This window comes from Balaenoptera acutorostrata, chromosome 6 (genome assembly GCF_949987535.1).
Source record: "Balaenoptera acutorostrata chromosome 6, mBalAcu1.1, whole genome shotgun sequence".
NCBI lineage: Eukaryota > Metazoa > Chordata > Mammalia > Artiodactyla > Balaenopteridae > Balaenoptera > Balaenoptera acutorostrata.
The window spans coordinates 115,184,662-115,202,919 of NC_080069.1; the positions used below are offsets into that span (position 1 = coordinate 115,184,662).

General features: G+C 37.7%; 1 protein-coding gene across 4 annotated transcripts in view; it reads right to left on the bottom strand.

Moving 5' to 3' along the window:
• Positions 1-18,258, bottom strand: part of SCAI (suppressor of cancer cell invasion) — a 148,445-nt gene that overhangs the window by 14,945 nt on the left and 115,242 nt on the right. For 3 of the 4 annotated variants that reach the window (XM_057548971.1, XM_057548972.1, XM_057548973.1), the window contains 4 exons: positions 16,699-16,780; positions 6,489-6,561; positions 3,449-3,622; positions 3,156-3,256 (listed from right to left, as the gene is read on the bottom strand). In XM_057548971.1, coding sequence (XP_057404954.1) covers positions 3,156-3,256; positions 3,449-3,622; positions 6,489-6,561; positions 16,699-16,780 — 430 coding nt within the window. The remainder of the gene's footprint in view (positions 1-3,155; positions 3,257-3,448; positions 3,623-6,488; positions 6,562-16,698; positions 16,781-18,258) is intronic. The other variant, XR_009008712.1, reaches the window with a different exon arrangement.

Here is an 18,258-nt window from a genome sequence, read left to right on the forward strand (position 1 = left end):
GTGAGAGAAACTAAAGAAGACCTAAATAAATGGGGAGATATACCATATTAATTCATTGGAAGACTCAATATTATTAAAATACAACTCTCCACAGATTGACTATATAGATTTAAATGCAATCCCAATCAAAATATAAAATTCACATTGATATGCAAAGGATCTAAAACTATTAAAACACGTAAAACATTTTGGCAGTGGCGGGGGGGGGGCTCACACTACAAGGATTTCAAGACTTATTATAAACCTACAATTATCACGGCAGCAGTATATTAGAGAAAAATGCTATCAGTCAATGGAACAGAATTTAGAGTCTAGAAATACCCCTATACATATATGGTTGACTGATTTTCAAAAAATAACAAAAGTAACTCAATGAAAAAAGGATAATCTTTTCTACAAGAGATACTAGAACAATTTCATACCCATACTGAAAAGAAATTTTAACCCTTACTTCACACTGTAGACAAAAGTTAACTCATATCATAGAACTAAATGTAAAAGCTAAGACTATAAACTCCTAGAAGAAAACATAGGAGAAAATCTTTGTGACTTTGGGATAGGCAGAGATTTCTTAGATAAAACACACCACAAAAGAAAAAAAAATTGATTAGTTCAAACTTCATCAAAATTTTAAAAGTTTAGTCTTCAAAAGCCACTGTTAAGAAAACGAAAAGGCAAGCCAACAGAATGGGATAAAATGCAGCTAACAAGCACATGAAAAGATGTCCAATATCCTCATTCATCAGTGAAATGCAAATTGAAACTATGGGTTGGCCAAAAGGTTCGAATGAACTTTTTGGCCAACCAGTACAAAGAGATACCACTATAAATCCAACAGACTGGTTAAAATTTAAGACTGACAACACTATGTGTTGGCAAGGATGTAGAGCAACTTTCACATGCAGTTGCTGGGAACAGAAAATGACACAACTACTTTGAGAAAAAGTCTGGCAGTTTCTTATAAAACTAAAGACATACCTACTCTATGACCAAGAAAATTCAAAACGTTAAGTCTTTGGAAAAGACTTGTATAGGAATGTTCATGGTCACTTTACCTATAATAGTCAAAAGTTTAAAACTGCCCAAGTGTTCATCAAAAAGAGAAGGCCTAGAGGACTTCCCTCATGGTCCAGTGGTAAAGAATCCACTTTCTGATACAGGGGACGTGGGTTCGATCCCTGGTTGGGGAACTAAGATCCCACATGCCATGGGGCAAATAAGCCCACGCGCCACAACTACTGAGCCTGTGGGGCTCAATGAGAGAGCTCTCGCACCGCAAACTACAGAGCCCATGCACTCTGGAGCCTGTGCACCACAACTAGAGAGAAGCCCACGTGCCACAACCAGAGAGAAGCCTGTGAGCCACAACGGAAGATCCCACACACCTCAACGAAGGTCCCGCATGCCACAACTAAGACCTGACGAAGCCAAAAAAAAAAAGAGAAGGCCTAAATAAACTGTGACATATTCAGAAAATGGAACTACTCAAAAGGAATGAGTTACTTCTACATGAAACAACACAGATGAATCTTAAGAATATGCTTGATCAAATAAGGTTTACACTGTATAATTCAAGTTCATGAATAGGTGACATTAATCTGTAGTGAAAATAATAAAAAAAGCATTGTCTCTGGGATAATGGGTAGTGGACTGACTGGAAAGGGGTGTGGAGAAAATTTTCTGGAATGATGCTATGTTGTATTACTTGATTGGGGTTTGAGTTACAAAGGAGTACGTATTTGTCAAAACTCATCTAATGGTACACTTCAGTTCTGTGCATTTCACTGTATGTAAACTTTACATTAAAAAAAGAAGTAAGTAAATAAATATAAATTTCAGTTATTTATATGCATGATGAAGTGTTGAGGGGTGAAGTCCACAGTTTACTTCAAAATGCATCAACAACTGAGATGAACTGATGATTGAAAAAAGAGAGATGGATAAATGGACAAATATGTGAGAAAGCAAATATACCAAAATGTTAACTGCAGAATCCAGCTAGTGTGTATATGGGTATTCACTGCACAACTCTTTCACATTTTAAAATTATGCTCATAAAATGGAAAATAATTCATATTTTAAAACTAAAAATGGCAAAAGACTTTTGAAAATATTTAAGCGTATTTGAAAAAGAACCAAATGTTACTTGTAAGAAGTGAAAAATGGCTAAATTTTTTAAAACCTCACTGAAGAGTGTTACATAGTTACATGAATACACAGAAAGAAACAAACTACTTAGAGCAAAACAGACCAAAGACTTGAACACACTCTTCATAAAGAAGAACACAGAGTAACACATATGAGAAGTTGTTCAACCTCAAGAGTAATCCCAGAAATGACATTTGAAACCACAACGAGCTACTACTTACATCCACCAGATCCACATGAAACACAAAGAATGACAGCAACAAGTGTTGGCAAGGATTAGACCAATAGCAACTCTTACACACAGCTACTGCAAGCGTAAACTGGTATAACCAGAGCTTTAACTAGTAACGCTGAATACATCTATAGTGTCTGACCCTGCAGTCCACTACTAGTATGTTCTGCGGAGAAAATCTTACACATGTGTGCCAGGTAACTGATGGAAGATTTCACAGTGGCATCGTTTATAATAATAACAAACCAGAAACAACCCAAATGGCCATTATCAGTAGATAATGAGTAATTTGGGATGTACAGTCAAACAATTGAATCCTATATAGCAGTGAAAACGGATGAATGAAAGCTACAGTCAGTCATCAACATGGCTCAATCTCAGGAACGTAACAGTGAGTCAAAAAGCAAGATGTAGAAGAATACATACAATATGGATCCATGAACGTGTTGTGTAGGAACACAAAAACATGTGACAAAACTATAAAGAAAAGCAAATGACAATTATAAAATTCAGGGTTTTAGTTTCATTTGAGAGGGGAGACAGGATCAGGAGGACCCACAGAGGGGCCTCAAAGGCAATGAAAACTTTCTGCTTCTTAAACTGGGTGGTAGCTACTCAGATGTGCCTTAGATTGTTCATCTTTATACCTTACATATTAATGTGTGAATATTATACTGGATCTAATCAAAGTTTATTTAATACAAGTGAAATATAATATATGACTCTTAAATACCTAAAATGGCAAAATTGATCTTTAATGATATTCTCTGCCTACCCGAAAAATCTTGTGCATCCTCATGGTGGCTGAACAAAAGATAAATCTTGTGAGAAGCAAGCGAAGAAATTCATCTCCAAAGAACTGGAGAAATGCCTGATCTGCAAAGAGGAGAAAAGTGACAGTAAAAGGATACTTAAGTGGAAAATACATTTCAAAAGGGAAGAAATGTTCAGGAAAACCTTCTCAACTTTCCTGCCTTCAACAAATACCTTTACAAATTCAAACAATTTAAACAATTTTAAACCATTATAGTACATTCTGTTAAGTGTGCAGTTAGATTAGTAGGGTACCTATTGAACGTGAATGGGTCAGTAGCTGGGCAATATCGCGGTTGATTTTTCGAAGATATTCTTGACACTTTTCCCATAGGCCTCTACGCATGCTTGACAATCCAGAGACAAATAGGAAGGCCATTAGAGGATTGTTCAAAAAGAGAGTGAACAGGCTACCTCGTTGAGACTGATCTGTAATAACAAACATGTTATATATATAGACAACAGTTTTGCAAAAGAGAGGCATTTGAGGAACATTTTAATATACTGACAATGTATAAAATTAAAGCTGTATCATTAAAGTATAATTCAACAAAGTACATTTGGCTTGGAACTACAAAAACATATCCCAGGTACATTGCTTTCTGCTGAAAAAAACTTAAGATAGAGCCTCATAAACTTAAGAGGAATGGAAAATGAACATATTCCTTTGCTTTTTTTCCCCTGCAACTAACAACTTCCATGCAAATATGGCAAGAGCTGGATCATGGGCAGCTCCTAATGGAACCCTCTGAGAAGCACCAGAACTGCCAATCTCTTTCATTCTCTTTTGTTAGTTGCTCTTTCTCTTCCTATCCCTTAAATATCAGTATTTTCTTTCTACACATTGCTGATCTCACCTATGCATAAATTTCAGTTATCATTTATATGCATACTAATTCCCAGTTCCCAATCTGCAGCCTAAATAAGCTCCTTAGGTCCAGAACGGCGCTGTCCTACAGTAGCCACCGGACACTTCAAAATGATGAGTCCAAATTGAGACACACTGTGAATTATAAAATATAAATGTCTCATTAACATTCATTTCACCTGTTTGTTTCTACCTTAAAAAAAAAAAAGTGTGGCTACTAGAAAACTTAAAATCACATGTGTGACTCCCATTATATTTCTATTGGACAGAGGAGCTCCTGACTACTATACTCAACTTAACTCTCAAAGGTAACCTCAAACTCAACATATCAAAACTTGTCAGTAGATTCTTTCCCCTGTTGTTTCCTACAGATCTGCTTCTTATCCAGGATTATCATTTCTACCAGCACCTCAGCCAGACACCTGGCAGTCCATCCCTGCTTCCTTCCTCTCCGATTCCCTCTCATCCAGTCCATCATCAAGTCCTACTGGTTCTCCAGGATTATTATCTCCAGCTAACCAGCCACGGTCCTCACTCTGGCCAACATCATCTCCCCATTCCCATCAAAGCTCCTCCCCAATTCATTCTTCACATGCTCGCATGCTTTTTCTCTGCTAGAACACTCTCATTCAATAATTTCCCACCCCCATCTAATTCTACGTATCCTTCAACTCAACTTTAGACATCATTTCATCCACTTTCTTAACCCTCAAGGGCTGGTCAGGAGTTCACCTTACATGTGCTTCCTCCTGTGAAACCCTCAGAGCACCTACAGTAATTGCCCGTTCGGTTGTCTATATCTTCTACCTAGCACAGCACCTGATAAATAAATGTGGAATAAATGCTTGCTGAATGAATGAAGTGACTCTTGGTTAAAGAGAGAACTGTAGACTTCAGATACCAGAGGTGCAGGGAAGTAATCTGACATTCCAAATACTTAGGTATCTGCTAGTTTTGTGTCCAGATGGGACACATTTAAGGGATTAGAGGTCTAAGTTTTACAGCACAAAAAATAGGATACTGGACTAAGAAATGTTAAGGACATATATTTCAATTAATCATATTAATAATAACAATAGCTAGCACATATTGAATACTTACTGTGTACCCAGAATTATTTAATGAGGTAGGTACTATTATTATCTCCATTTGATAGGAAAGAAACTGAGGCACAGAATGGCTAAGTAACTTCCCAAGGTCACATAGCTGGTAAGTGGCTGAGTTGGGATTCAAACACAATCAGTTTGCCTCCGGAGTCTGTGTTTTTACCCTCTTCACAATAAAACCTTTCAGATTAAATAATTGTGGTATTAACCCATTAGGTTCATGCAATTTAAAATAAAGCTGCATCTTGATAGGAAAACTTGATAGCAAAAAGTACTCGCAATTGGAAGGGGTTACATTTCTCCAAAAATGATAAGAAACAGGTTAACAAAGTCCTCAAAGCAGGAGAGCTTTACCGTTGTTTGAAGGTAAGTTCTATCCCTTCGTGATTTGCCTTTTAGATACATGAACTTAGTATTTCTACATGTTTTTCCCTGTTAAATAGCAGAACTTACCTTAAAACAACGGTGAAAAGTCTCCAGCTTCTCTCGGGCATTCAAATGCTGACCATCACTTCCTGTGTCAAACTATGTCAGCAGACAGGACTTCTGGCTGGGAAGTAGCAGTAAAATGCCATCTCCCACAGAGAGACATCAGCACTATTCACAGTTAGGGAGATAGTGAAACAGTGACAAGTACTGCTAAAACAGGATTAAGGTTTGTTTAGTATTTTACCTAGCTTAATGACTGGGAATTAGATTAGATTTTATGTGTTGCTTACTGAGGACAAATTATTAAAGACAAAAAGGTTTTCATTTCTCAGCCACCTGAGAAAAGGCAAAACACTGACCTGTCTCTCTGGCACCCCGAGAAGAGGTTCTTTTATTTTAAAAATGCGAGGTAAAAATGTGAATAAAAGACACCCTTTAAGTTGTGCCAGTTAGGTTATTCTAACACTTAGGCATAGATTGAGAAGTGTTCTAGACCAGAAATCTCACGGTCTTAAAAGATACTTAAAATATGTAGCCAGAGCTGGAGGAAGTCATGCTATATGGATGACGACCAGCACACCTGCAACACAAATTTTAAAATTCACAAATCATGAGCTCCCCAGTAGCAAGGGACCAAAACCACTCTTTTCTCAGGGATGATTTATCATTTCTTTTAGAATTATCTCAAGGCCTAACAGTAGCCCATTAAAGAATCCTGGTTGTTGGCAAGACTTTGGGGTTTATTTCAGACTGACACTTGCCACATTAAACACTATAAATCCACAATTGACCACTATAGGTGGGGGAGACAAAGATCAGAGCAGTATTATTCAAAATGTAGACGTAAGTTTATTTGCAACCTACGGATACAACAGGGAATGACAGAACATACCTTGTAAAGCTTTTGGATATGCTGTAGGAGAAAGCAAGCAGACTAGTGGCTGTCCAAATAAGTTTGTGAAATTCTGTAATATATAAGAATTTAAAACTTTCATTAAAGATTTGACCAATGATAGTAATTTTCCAAAGCATATCATTAGTGTATAGATTGGGTCCTTTTACTTATAAACAGATGCAGAAACATCAGTAACAGCTGAAGAAACTGTCATTCAAGTTTAACTAACATGCATAACAGGTTTTCTTAAAGTGGTGAAGTTTATTAAGTGAGCTATTGATTTTTAAAGTAAAGGCACACACATGGTTGAAGTGTCACAGGGAGAGGGTATCTGGCTGTTTATCAAGAGGCTGCTCCACTGGGCAACATACACTAATATTTACAAGGGTAAATTTGCCAAGATCTATGATCTGGCTCTCAGCCTCACAGGCTCTAAAACCTGACTTACTGGTATGTGAAGACTGGATTCATCTCTCATTGTGAATCATATTAATTGCTCATACAGAATGATGTATAAAACCAGAATGTGAATGTGTTAATTTATGGTGAGAATTAAACTGACACTCACTACTCTTTGCATGATTAAGAATATCCTTTCCCTAAAGGCAGATCTACATGGGAAGTAAAATCATAGACTGTTTGGTAAAACAAGAAAGAAAACTCCTAGGAGTAAACTTAATAAGAAGTGAAAAAAACAAAAATAACTAAAAAATGCTCCTGAATGATAAAAATGAAGACTTGAACAAATGGAAAGATATACTGTGTTCTTAGAGGGGAACCCATTCTAAAGATGTCATTTCAATAATTTATTAAAATTTAAACCAACCTCAACAAAAATGGCCACGGATTTTTTTCCCCTGCAACTGAAAGAAATTCTAAAGTGCATACAGATAAGGTACAATAGCCAGGAAAACTCTGAAAAAGAAGAGCAAAGAGGGGGAACTAGACTTATCAGATACCAAAACATACTTCAAAGCCTCAGTAATTAGAAATATGTGCCACAGCATAAGAGGAGGCAGAAAACCAATGCAAGAAAATGAAGAGTCTAGAATTAGACCCCAAAATAGACAGGGCTTAAGGATATATGATAAAGATGATGGTTGGAATTGGTAGGAAAAACTGATAGCTATCTAGAAAAAAAGTTGGCTCCATACTTCATACCAAAACCTAGGATGAATTTCAAATATATCTGATTTAAATGTAAAAAAAAATTAAACAATAACAGTGCTGAAAGAAAATAAGGGTTATTTTTGTCATCTAGAAGATCTTCCTAAACTATTATAATTAAGATTAATAAACCCAGTTACAAAAATCAAAAATACAGCATGAACTAAATCCAAAGCTAGATGATGAATTGGGGAAAAATATCTGCAACTCACATTATAAAGGATTACTCTCCTTAATATAGAAAGAGCTTTTCCAAATCCCTAAGAAAAAGACCACTGCCCTAATAGAAAAATGGGTGAAAGGTAACAGGGAATACACTACTGATTGATTTTCATATATGGAACCTTCATGCATTATTCAGATAGATTATTCTATTAGTAGGTCTATTTATTAGCATTTTATTTAAAATTTTCTCATCTATAATTATAAACTAATCTGGGATAGAGTTTTTTGTATGTGCTATTTTTGTCTTGAAATAGTATCATTATCATAATGATTTCTAACATTTACTGAGTGCTAACTATTTTCCGGGGACTATCCTAGGATTCTTAGCTCCTAACCCATAATCTTAACAATCCTATAAAATTATTACAGAGAAGGAAAAAGAGTCTCAGAAAAGACCAAGGAAATACTCAAGGTCATATAAATGTCTTGTGGCCTGTTATAGAATGAATTGGATATTTCTGATATTTTCCATTGCTCTGGAATTGTGCAGATTATAAAAGTTTAAAAGAATTTATTGGTGAACTCAAAATGGCTAGAGCCTTTAAAAAAATTTTTTTTAAATTAATTAATTTATTTATTTATTTTTGGCTGTGTTGGGTCTTTGTTTCTGTGCGAGGGCTTTCTCTAGTTGCAGCAAGCGGGGGCCACTCTTCATTGTGGTGCGCGGGCCTCTCACTATCGCAGCCTCTCCTGTTGCAGAGCACAGGCTCCAGACGCACAGGCTCAGTAGTTGTGGCTCACGGGCCTAGTTGCTCCACGGCATGTGGGATCTTCCCAGACCAGGACTCGAACCTGTGTCCCCTGCATTGGCAGGCAGACTCTCAACCGCTGCGCCACCAGGGAAGCCCTAGAGCCTTTTTTTTATGGAGAAAAAGCAGATAACTTTGATCACTTCCCTCATACTATTTCATACCCTGTGATTGGGCTTTCAGATTTCCCTTCTTGTAGTCATTAGATATTTTTTTCCCAGGAAATTATCCATTTAACTGAGACTTTAAAACATTTTACAACTTTAGGGACTTCCCTGGTGGCGCAGTGGTTAAGAATCCACCTGCCAATGCAGGGGACACGGGTTCGAGCCCTGGTCTGGGAAGATCCCACATGCCGCGGAGCAACTAAGCTCATGTGCCACAACTACTGAGCCTGTGCTCTAGAGCCCGTGAGCCACAACTACTGAGCCCGCACGCCACAACTACTGAAGCCCGCGTGCCTAGAGCCCGTGCTCCACAACAAGAGAAGCCACCACAATGAGAAGCCCATGTACCTCAACAAAAAGTAGCCCCTGCTCACCACAACCAGAGAAAGCCCACGTGCAGCAACGAAGACCCAACGCAGCCAAAAATAAATAAATAAATAAATAAATCTTCCTTCAACAGATATTAATCGAACCTACAAACTAGACACTGTTCTAGGTGCTAGGGATACTGTAGTTAAGAAAAAAAAAAAAACAGATTTTAAAAAAAACTAAACCTGTCTTCCTGGAGCTGACATTTAGATGGGGGTGGAGGTGGCAGGTAGAGACCCACAGTAAACAAAATAAAGAAGTTATATAATATTACAGAAGCTGACAAGTGCTACATATGGAAAGACAGAATAGAGTAGTTAGCAGCACAGAAAGGTTTATAATCAGACTGTATTTAAATCCCAAATCAGCCACCTTGTGCCTTGGGTTTATCAGTAAAATGGGGATAACAAAAGTAACACATTGCGTTGTGAGGATTAAATGTGTTAGAATATTGCATAGCATTATATAGAAGCTAACTTATGATTATAAGAAAAATAAAGTAAGAAAAGTGGATAAAGAGTGCTGGGGAGGCATATAATTTTAAATAGGGCAATTAGGGAGAACTCTCTTAAGAGGCTTCAGCTGATTAAACACCTGGAAAACAATGTGGGTATCTTTGGAAGAGGATTCAAGGTTGGGGGAACACAACACAAAGATCCTAAGCAGGAGGCTGCCAGGTATGTTTGAGGAACAGCAAGGTCAGTGTGGCTGAAGAGAACTGAGTGAAAGGGAGACCAGCAAGAGAAGATCAGAGATGCACTTGAGGTGGGGAGGAGGCGTGTGAGGGCAGAAAACATGAAGCCTTTACTCTGAGTGAGATGAGGAGCCTTTGGAGATTTTGAGTAGATAAGTGACATAATCTGACTTACAGCCACACCCTGTAGGAGAGCAAGGGCAGAAGGAGGAAGCCTAGTTAGGAAGCTACTGCAATAATTCAGGGGAGAGATGATGGTAGCATGGACCAGGATGGTGGCGGCAGAGGTGGTAAGATTCTGGATATATTAGTTATAACCAATAAAACATTCTGAAATGGATGTGGGTGTGAGGGAAAGAAGAGTCCAGAATGAAACTAAGGATTTGGGCTAGGGCAACTATAAAAGCACAATAGTCATTAACTGACATGGGGAAAGCTGGACCTGGAAGAGGTCTAGAAATTCTGTCCTGGGCATGTTAGCTTTGCAATCTCTATGAGAATCACCAAATAGAGATGTAGAGTAGGTAGATTATATTCACGTCTGGAGTAACTGAGAAAGGTCTGGGCTGGAGATATAAATGTGGAAAGTGTCAGCATAGAGATAGTAATTAAAGTCATGAAATTATGTAAGGGCATCAAGGGCAGTCTGTTGTAGCTGGAAAAGAAGAGGAAAAAGGATGGAGCCCAGGGGCACTCCAGTGACAGGTCAGAGAGATGAGGCAAAACCAGTAGAGGAGACAGAAAATCAGCTGACGCCAGGCCTCCTTTGCCCTGAGGCAATCGAGCCACTTGCATTTAGGTTTTAAAGGCCTTATGCAGAGAAGGGGACAGCAGTCAGAGCTCAGGGTCTGCCTAAGATGGAGTCTAACAGAAAACTGGCCCTGCTAAATTGGAATCCCAAAGGGCTACACCCTTACTGTAAGGATGAACCAAAACCAAATTTCACACCTTCCTGCCCCCCAGGACCATGCCTCAGGGGACCACAGGAAAATTTTCTTGGTGCTGAGCAGAGCAGAGACAGAGCAAACAAACAAACGAACCAAACAGTCCTGATGGTTGTAACCGTAAGCCAGCCCTCTTGCATGTTTGTAGCCCAGATTCATACCACCTAGGCAATCCCAAACACATGGTCCCCAAATGGCAGTGCCTCTAGGTGTCTAGCAGAAGCAAATACAGACCCTCTCTGGATGAAAGTACCATCATTCTAGGGCTCAGTGAATTTCCCACAGATAATTTTAAGGATAACAAGAAGAATCTAAGGATAACAAGAAGAATCTAATCAAAGATAATCAAGCATACAGGGATACAAAAACAGCAAAGGGTGTCTTTAAGCAGCAAAAGCAGATTTCAGGTGAAAGAATTACTAGATAGATAATAAATAATACAGTAAGTATGCTTATTAAGTTTAAAGAAATAAAGAACAAACTTGAAAACAGAAAATAGGGAACTATAAAAAGGGCAATGAATTATTTGAAAAAGAACCAAACAGAACTTCCTGAAATGAAAAATACCACAACTAATATAAAACTCAATAAATGGGTTTAATAACGAGTTAGTCACAGCTGAAGAAAAGAATTTGTGAACTGAAAGCCAGATCAGAAGAAATTATCCAAATCTCAGCCAGAGAAACAAAAAGATGGAAAATATAGAAGAGAGGTCAAGAGACATGGAAGACACAATGAGAATGATGTATGTAAAATCAGAGTTCCAGAAAGAGATGAGAGAGGATCTGCAGCACAACCAAGATTTGAAGAGATAATGGCTGAGAATTTTCCAGCAATAATGAAAAACTCTAACCTACAGATTCAAGAAGTCCAGCAACTCCCAATAGGTTAAATATAAAGAAACAAAACCTAGATAACTGCAGAACGCCCAAAACAAAGAGACGGCCTTTCAAAGTAGCAAGAAGGAAATGGAGTGAGTGAGGCTGACTGTCAGAAGAGCTCTTAGGTAATCTTGTTATGAAGGTGAATGCCTTCATAGACCACAGCAACCTACAGTCATCAGTCAAACACTTTAGGACAAGGCTGTTTAGATAAATATGACTGTTTTGACAAATGTGTAAGTCATGTTTACTGGCAGGGATCCACCTCTGTCATAAATAAATACTCAAAGGATTTTCTTCTTGCAAAGAAAAAAAAAGCAGAATTCAAAGAAGTGTTGCCCAAAATGACAGGTTTGTGTTTTTTTTAACCCCACTAGTACTACATTACTACAGATAAAGCCTATTCCCTGATGGAAATTTGAGAGCCAAAATGTGAGCCATACTTGTTATGTTACAGATCTCGGCATTTCAATTCCTCTCTTCTGAAATGAGGCTTAGACTAGCACGAAAAGCTCCTCTTTTTCTAAATGTAGAAACAGCTTGGGCTTTGGAATGAGAAAGACTACTGGAATCAATTAGGCAAGACACTTAACCTCCAAGAGCACTTACCACAACTATAAAATAAGGATAATGGTGACTACCTTCATTTAATCATTCAACATATATTTATTGAGAATCTTTTAAGTATGAAGCACTGGGTACACAAAGGTACATGTATATGCAGATATAAACACACACGGGGGACTTCCCTGGTGGTGCGGTGGTTAAGAATCCACCCGCCAATGCAGGGCACATGGGTTCGAGCCCTGGTCCGGGAAGATCCCACATGCCGTGGAGCAACTAAGCCCGTGCGCCACACCTACTGAAGCCTGAGCGTCTAGAGCCTGTGCTCCGCAACAAGAGAAGCCACGGCAATGAGAAGCCTGCACACCGCAACAAAGAGTAGCCCCTGCTCGCCGCAACTACAGAAAGCCCGCATGCAGCAACGAAGACCCAACACAGCCAAAAATAAATAATAAGTAAATAAATTTATATTAAAAAACAAAAACAAAAACACATGGACTTCAGGGAAAACATAGCATAATGCTGATAGACCTTTACATTCTGGGCAGAACAGCTGAGCTTGCTCCAGTGAATATGACTAGACCATGAAGACCTAAAGACACTGACATCAGAGACTACCCAACTAAATGGCCCAGCTAGATCGCCACACTGAGCAGCTCACTGTGACAAGCCCTACCCACAACCTCAGAGATTCCAACCATTTTGCTAGCTTCCACTCTTATATCTGAGCAGAAAGGCAAAAATTATGAGTCTCTAAAATGACATATTCAGGAAAAACACCAGAAACAAACCATAATGGAGGAAAGAGACACCATGCAGGGAGAATTTTTAAAATGATTTTAAAATGAAGAGAAGATATTTCAACCAGGATAAAAACCAATTATATATGTGTATGTATATATGTTTTACATACACACAGATACATCTATATCTTTGTGAAAGAAACATCTAGAGAACAAATGAAAAGCTCAATAAAAGGGTTAGAAGATAAAGGCAAGGGAATTTCCTACAGAGCAAAAAGACTGGAAGATGGAAAATAAAGGGCAAAAAAATCAGAGGACTAGACCAGGAGGTCCAATATATGGATGACAAAAATTCTCCAAAGAAAGAACAGAGAAAATGAAAGGGAGGAAACCACTGAAACAACTCAAGAAAATGAGCAGTTTCCAGATTGAAAGGTCTCACTAAGTACATGCCAAGTACCATGGTTAAAAGTAAACCCAGACCAGGGCAGTCTGTTAAGAAGCTGAAAAACACTGGAGACAAAGAGAAGATCTTATATATTTCCAGGGACTGAAAACAAGTCACACGAAAGAACTCAGAATTAGAATGCTTTGTACTTCTTAAGAAATACTGGAAGCTAGAAAGCAATGGAACAACGCCTTCCAAATTTTGAAGGGAAATAATTTCTAATCAATACCAAAACCACCATTTAAGTGTGATGGTAAATCAAAAACATTTGCAGAAGTGCAAGACTTCAAATATTTTACCTCATATTCACCCTCTCTCAGAAAGCTCCATTTTGCTGGAGATGCTACAGTAAAATGAGAGAATAAACCAAAATGAGAGAGTAAATGACAGTGTCCAAGAGGAAGACATAGGATTCAGGAAACAGGGATTCCAATATAGAAGAGAGATGAAGAATTCCCAGAATAATAATGAAAAGAGATTCGGGGAGGAGAGTTGTGCAGTACATGTAGAGGGCACCAGTCCAGAGGCTTTGGGAGAGAATTCATCCCAAAGATAAAATTAAGGGAATGATGCATCTGAACAACCTGAAAGAAGATTAAGCAATTGGTGAGGAGCTTGGGGTTGAATCTGTGATAAGTTCAGAAAAAAAAACAAGGAGCAAGATAACATTATTTGCTCCAGGAAAAGTAGAAAGTTGCATAGAAAAGAAAAAGTTTACTATGTGGCTTAGATGTTAAAAGCATTGTATAGTCATAATAATATAAGCACTAAATATTCAGTGAATCAAAATTATGATATGTCTATTGTGTGGATAAAAGTTTATAAAAGGTATGAATATGAAATGGGGATAGGAAGGGGAAAGAGAGCTAAATTTTTCTTCCATAATGGGATATCAATACATGCTGCTTAAAACTGAAGAATCAAGAAATATCAATACCAGCATGTGATTTAGAAAAATAATGGTTAAATACCAAAATAATTAACTAAAAAAGATGTAAATGGTAGCCTCTGGGAAGAGGCAAACAGGGGTAGGGCATGAGAGTGGGAGACTGCTGTTGTTAGTAACTCCTGGTGGAACTTGGTTGAGCAGATCTCACCCTGACCACACAAGGGAATTATGCTGGTACCTGAGACCCACCCCAGGCCAAGCAAATTAGAATCACAGGAGTTGGGACCCAGGTACAAGTGGTTTTGAAGAGGGCTCTGAATGTTTCTGATGCACAGAAAGAGAACTACAGCTTTCAACTATAGGCATGAGTTACTTTCATAAAAATTAAAAAGTAATACTGAAATGAAGAAATAACATGAAGTGTTTGTATTTACATGAAGAAACATTTAGAAAACACATATATGTTCATAAAACATTCATATGGATGAAATGGATATAACAAAGTATGTACTGAAGAAATAATACATGTCACCCAGTTCTTTTTCATTAGAAACTTGCAAAATGATAGTTTAAGAATTTTTACGTGCTTTGTGGGAAAAGTAAATGTCAGACACTTTCATATGTTAACACAGAGAACTGCACACTTGATTCAGAGGCATTAACTAGTTTTTTAAAAGACCAAATTAGTCTACGTCATGCTCTTATTTGCCTACTGCATATGGGCTCCCCATTTCATTTCTAAAGATCAGAATGTTCTTGACAATTTAATTTTTTAGAGGAGTGATACTGCATGTGCCATCAACACCAAACACACACAGAAATCTTTCTATTATTCCACTGTTATCCTGGGTGTTGGGATATTGAAATTTAGAATTAAATCATGAGACATAATTCCAATTATGCACAATGGTGTTTTTTCAAAATCATCATCCAATACGCATTCTACATCCAAACGACACTCTGGAAATAGCAGGTACATAACATGAATGATATTCTTGAGATTATAAAAGATGGTATCAAATAACATCCAATTAAATTGAGAGAAATTAATAGATTGTGAAAATACTTTCAATGCATGCTAGATCATAGTAAGCAATACACTTGCTTACCGTGCATCAACACATTCTGTTACATCGTTAAACTGTAGCAAATGTTTCCTTTTCATTGACAAAGGCACAGAATGCTTTTTTTGAATTCTGTGAAGACACAAAATGCCTGGACTCTTCTGATTTCATATGTTTAAATGGGGCAGCCAATAAACCTTTTCCTTCAGCAGCCTCCCACCCTCTCAAAAAGATTAAAAATGACAACAGCACACTCACAATTTAAGAGAGTACATAGCTAGTTTTCCTAAAAATCAAAAGTTGTAACGTTAAACTTGACAAAATGGGTAGCAGGAAACATGCTGAACAATGTAGGGTGGGATGGATGCTCTTGGAATTCCGACTTTAAAAAGTGAAACTAAGCATGAAAATTAGATGGAAAAATATGCTTGGGGTCAGCTTTTTTGGCTACCAGACATTTCTATTGCTCTCCTGAAATAAACCTATTAACGTTTGCTTCCCCATCTAATTATATGAACACCCACAACAGAAATAATTTTAATTGGCAGATCTGTGTTTCCAGCATATTTCTGAGCATACTGTCCACTAATGAAATATTCCAACCACATACAAAGGGCTCCAAAAATTCTGTTTTCATTTTCCTGTAAATTACTATTGTTTGAATTCTAATGTCCAACGTTAAAGTGTCTCACTGCTGCCATTCTTCATACAATCATTGAAAACCACTGCTTCAATAGCAAAATATAAAAGAAAGGATTTTCACATTAAGTCCCTGTTACTTATTTCAGAATTCAGGGTCATCTTTTCTTACTTATTGTCACAAATTAAAAAAAACAATAATAAGTGCATCTAAAACAATTTGTGTTGATATTCAATGACTATAACTCTATAACATGGGATAGAAATTCCACTTAAACTATAGTAGCTCAGTGTATAGAGGGGAAAAAGTTTGAAAACTAGAAAATAAAATGTTCCCATATATTTCAACCTCTATAAAAGAAAACTATTCTGGGTTATATAACAAAAATAAACCTCCCACCAGTGATCTTGGACATCTTGAATTTTTTTTCCTGCAGGAGGATTTATTATTTTCCACTGAGTGTCCATTCATGCGTTTTCTTCTTGTTTCTAGTCATAGCACCAGATCCTGACTAGCATGCACAACCTCAAAAGAAAAGAAAGACTAAATACAAACCGTGTAAAATTAAATAAAATAAAGCAACATAAAAAGGCACGTGTTCAGATTGGTTACCTCAGGGTGGTGCCACAGTGTCTAACGTGCAATAGCGCTCATGGAACTCACCTTATACGCCACACTATTGGATGAATCCACAATGATGAACAGGGGCTTCCTTGTGAAGGGATAGAGATCTCCAGGATGAAGGCTGGGAAAACAACAACAACAGTAACAATGAATGACGGTATAACTCTATCAGCCAAGTCTCAGAAATCTTATTCATCAGTTTGGTCTGCTCACATCTCCTTTTTGTCACAGCACTGGGAGAACAACAAAGATTAATTAAGCAAAAGACCAAAAAAGTCTATATTTACTGGGGTAGACAAGGTAACAGCTTTATTTGGAAAAGAAAAATTCGGACATAATTATTATTCAAGAATATTCAAGCTAAAGAGAAGTCTACATATTTAATCTATATATTAATATATTTAAAGATGGATTAATAAACACGCATGAAAATCTCAGAAGTCAGCATTTAGGGCCTTACTTAGTATTTAAAAGTTCCTCCTAAGAACATGTTCTGAAAACAAGATGTAATAACACAACAAGATTTCTATTTCAATGAGTCTTTCAAAATCTATATCCATTTTAAAGATTTTTATTATTTTAAGCTATATCTTAATATTGCAGACAATAAGCAGGGGCTCCCCTTCTATTATGTACATTTCCTCTGGACATGTGCATCAGAATCAGCTGGGGTGCTTGTTAAAGATACAGATTCACTGGCCCACAGAAGGCTAAAGTCCAGTAACATGCTTTTTTTTTTTAATAATGATTTTTTTAATCTTATTTTAATTAATTTATTTTTTTATATTTTTTATTTTTGGCTGTGTTGGGTCTTCGTTTCTGTGCGAGGGCTTTCTCTAGCTGCGGCAAGCGGGGGCCGCTCTTCATTGCGGTGCGTGGGCCTCTCACTATCGCAGCCTCTCTTGTTGCGGAGCACAGGCTCCAGACGCGCAGGCTCAGTAATTGTGGCTCACGGGCCTAGTTGCTCCGTGGCATGTGGGATCTTCCCAGACCAGGGCTCGAACCCGTGTCCCCTGCATTGGCAGGCAGATTCTCAACCACTGCGCCACCAGGGAAGCCCCAGTAACATGCATTTGAGAACCACTGCTTAAGGTCGTGATTTTGGTGTGCATGCTCTTTCCCATGGTTGGTGGACAATGTGGGTAGTTTACAAATATTAATGTAAATGTAAATGTAAATATACAAAATGATGTTGTCAATGAGCAATATCATCAAACCCCAATATATTTCACATACAGGCTTTTCTGATATAAATCATTTACAACTATGGTCAACTACAGCACCAACACATGGCTTGGGGGACCGTTAGCTATTATACATATAATTTGAAACATTTCCCTCTCTGCCCTCCCTTCCCCACTCTTTAATATGAAGAGTTATGTTTTTATGTAAAGTGCTATTAGAAATGCAGTTTCAAGCAAGTCCAGTTTCCTCTATAATGAGACTGCTCTCTCTCAGCTAGGGAAATTTTTAGAGCTCGTAACGGCCCGACCCGTGAATGCACTGAGCAAACTTTCATGGATGAAAGCTCCTTGAAATCATACAGCTAACTTCATTTTTGCTATATCACACCAAAAGAACCTTATATTAAAAAGCTTA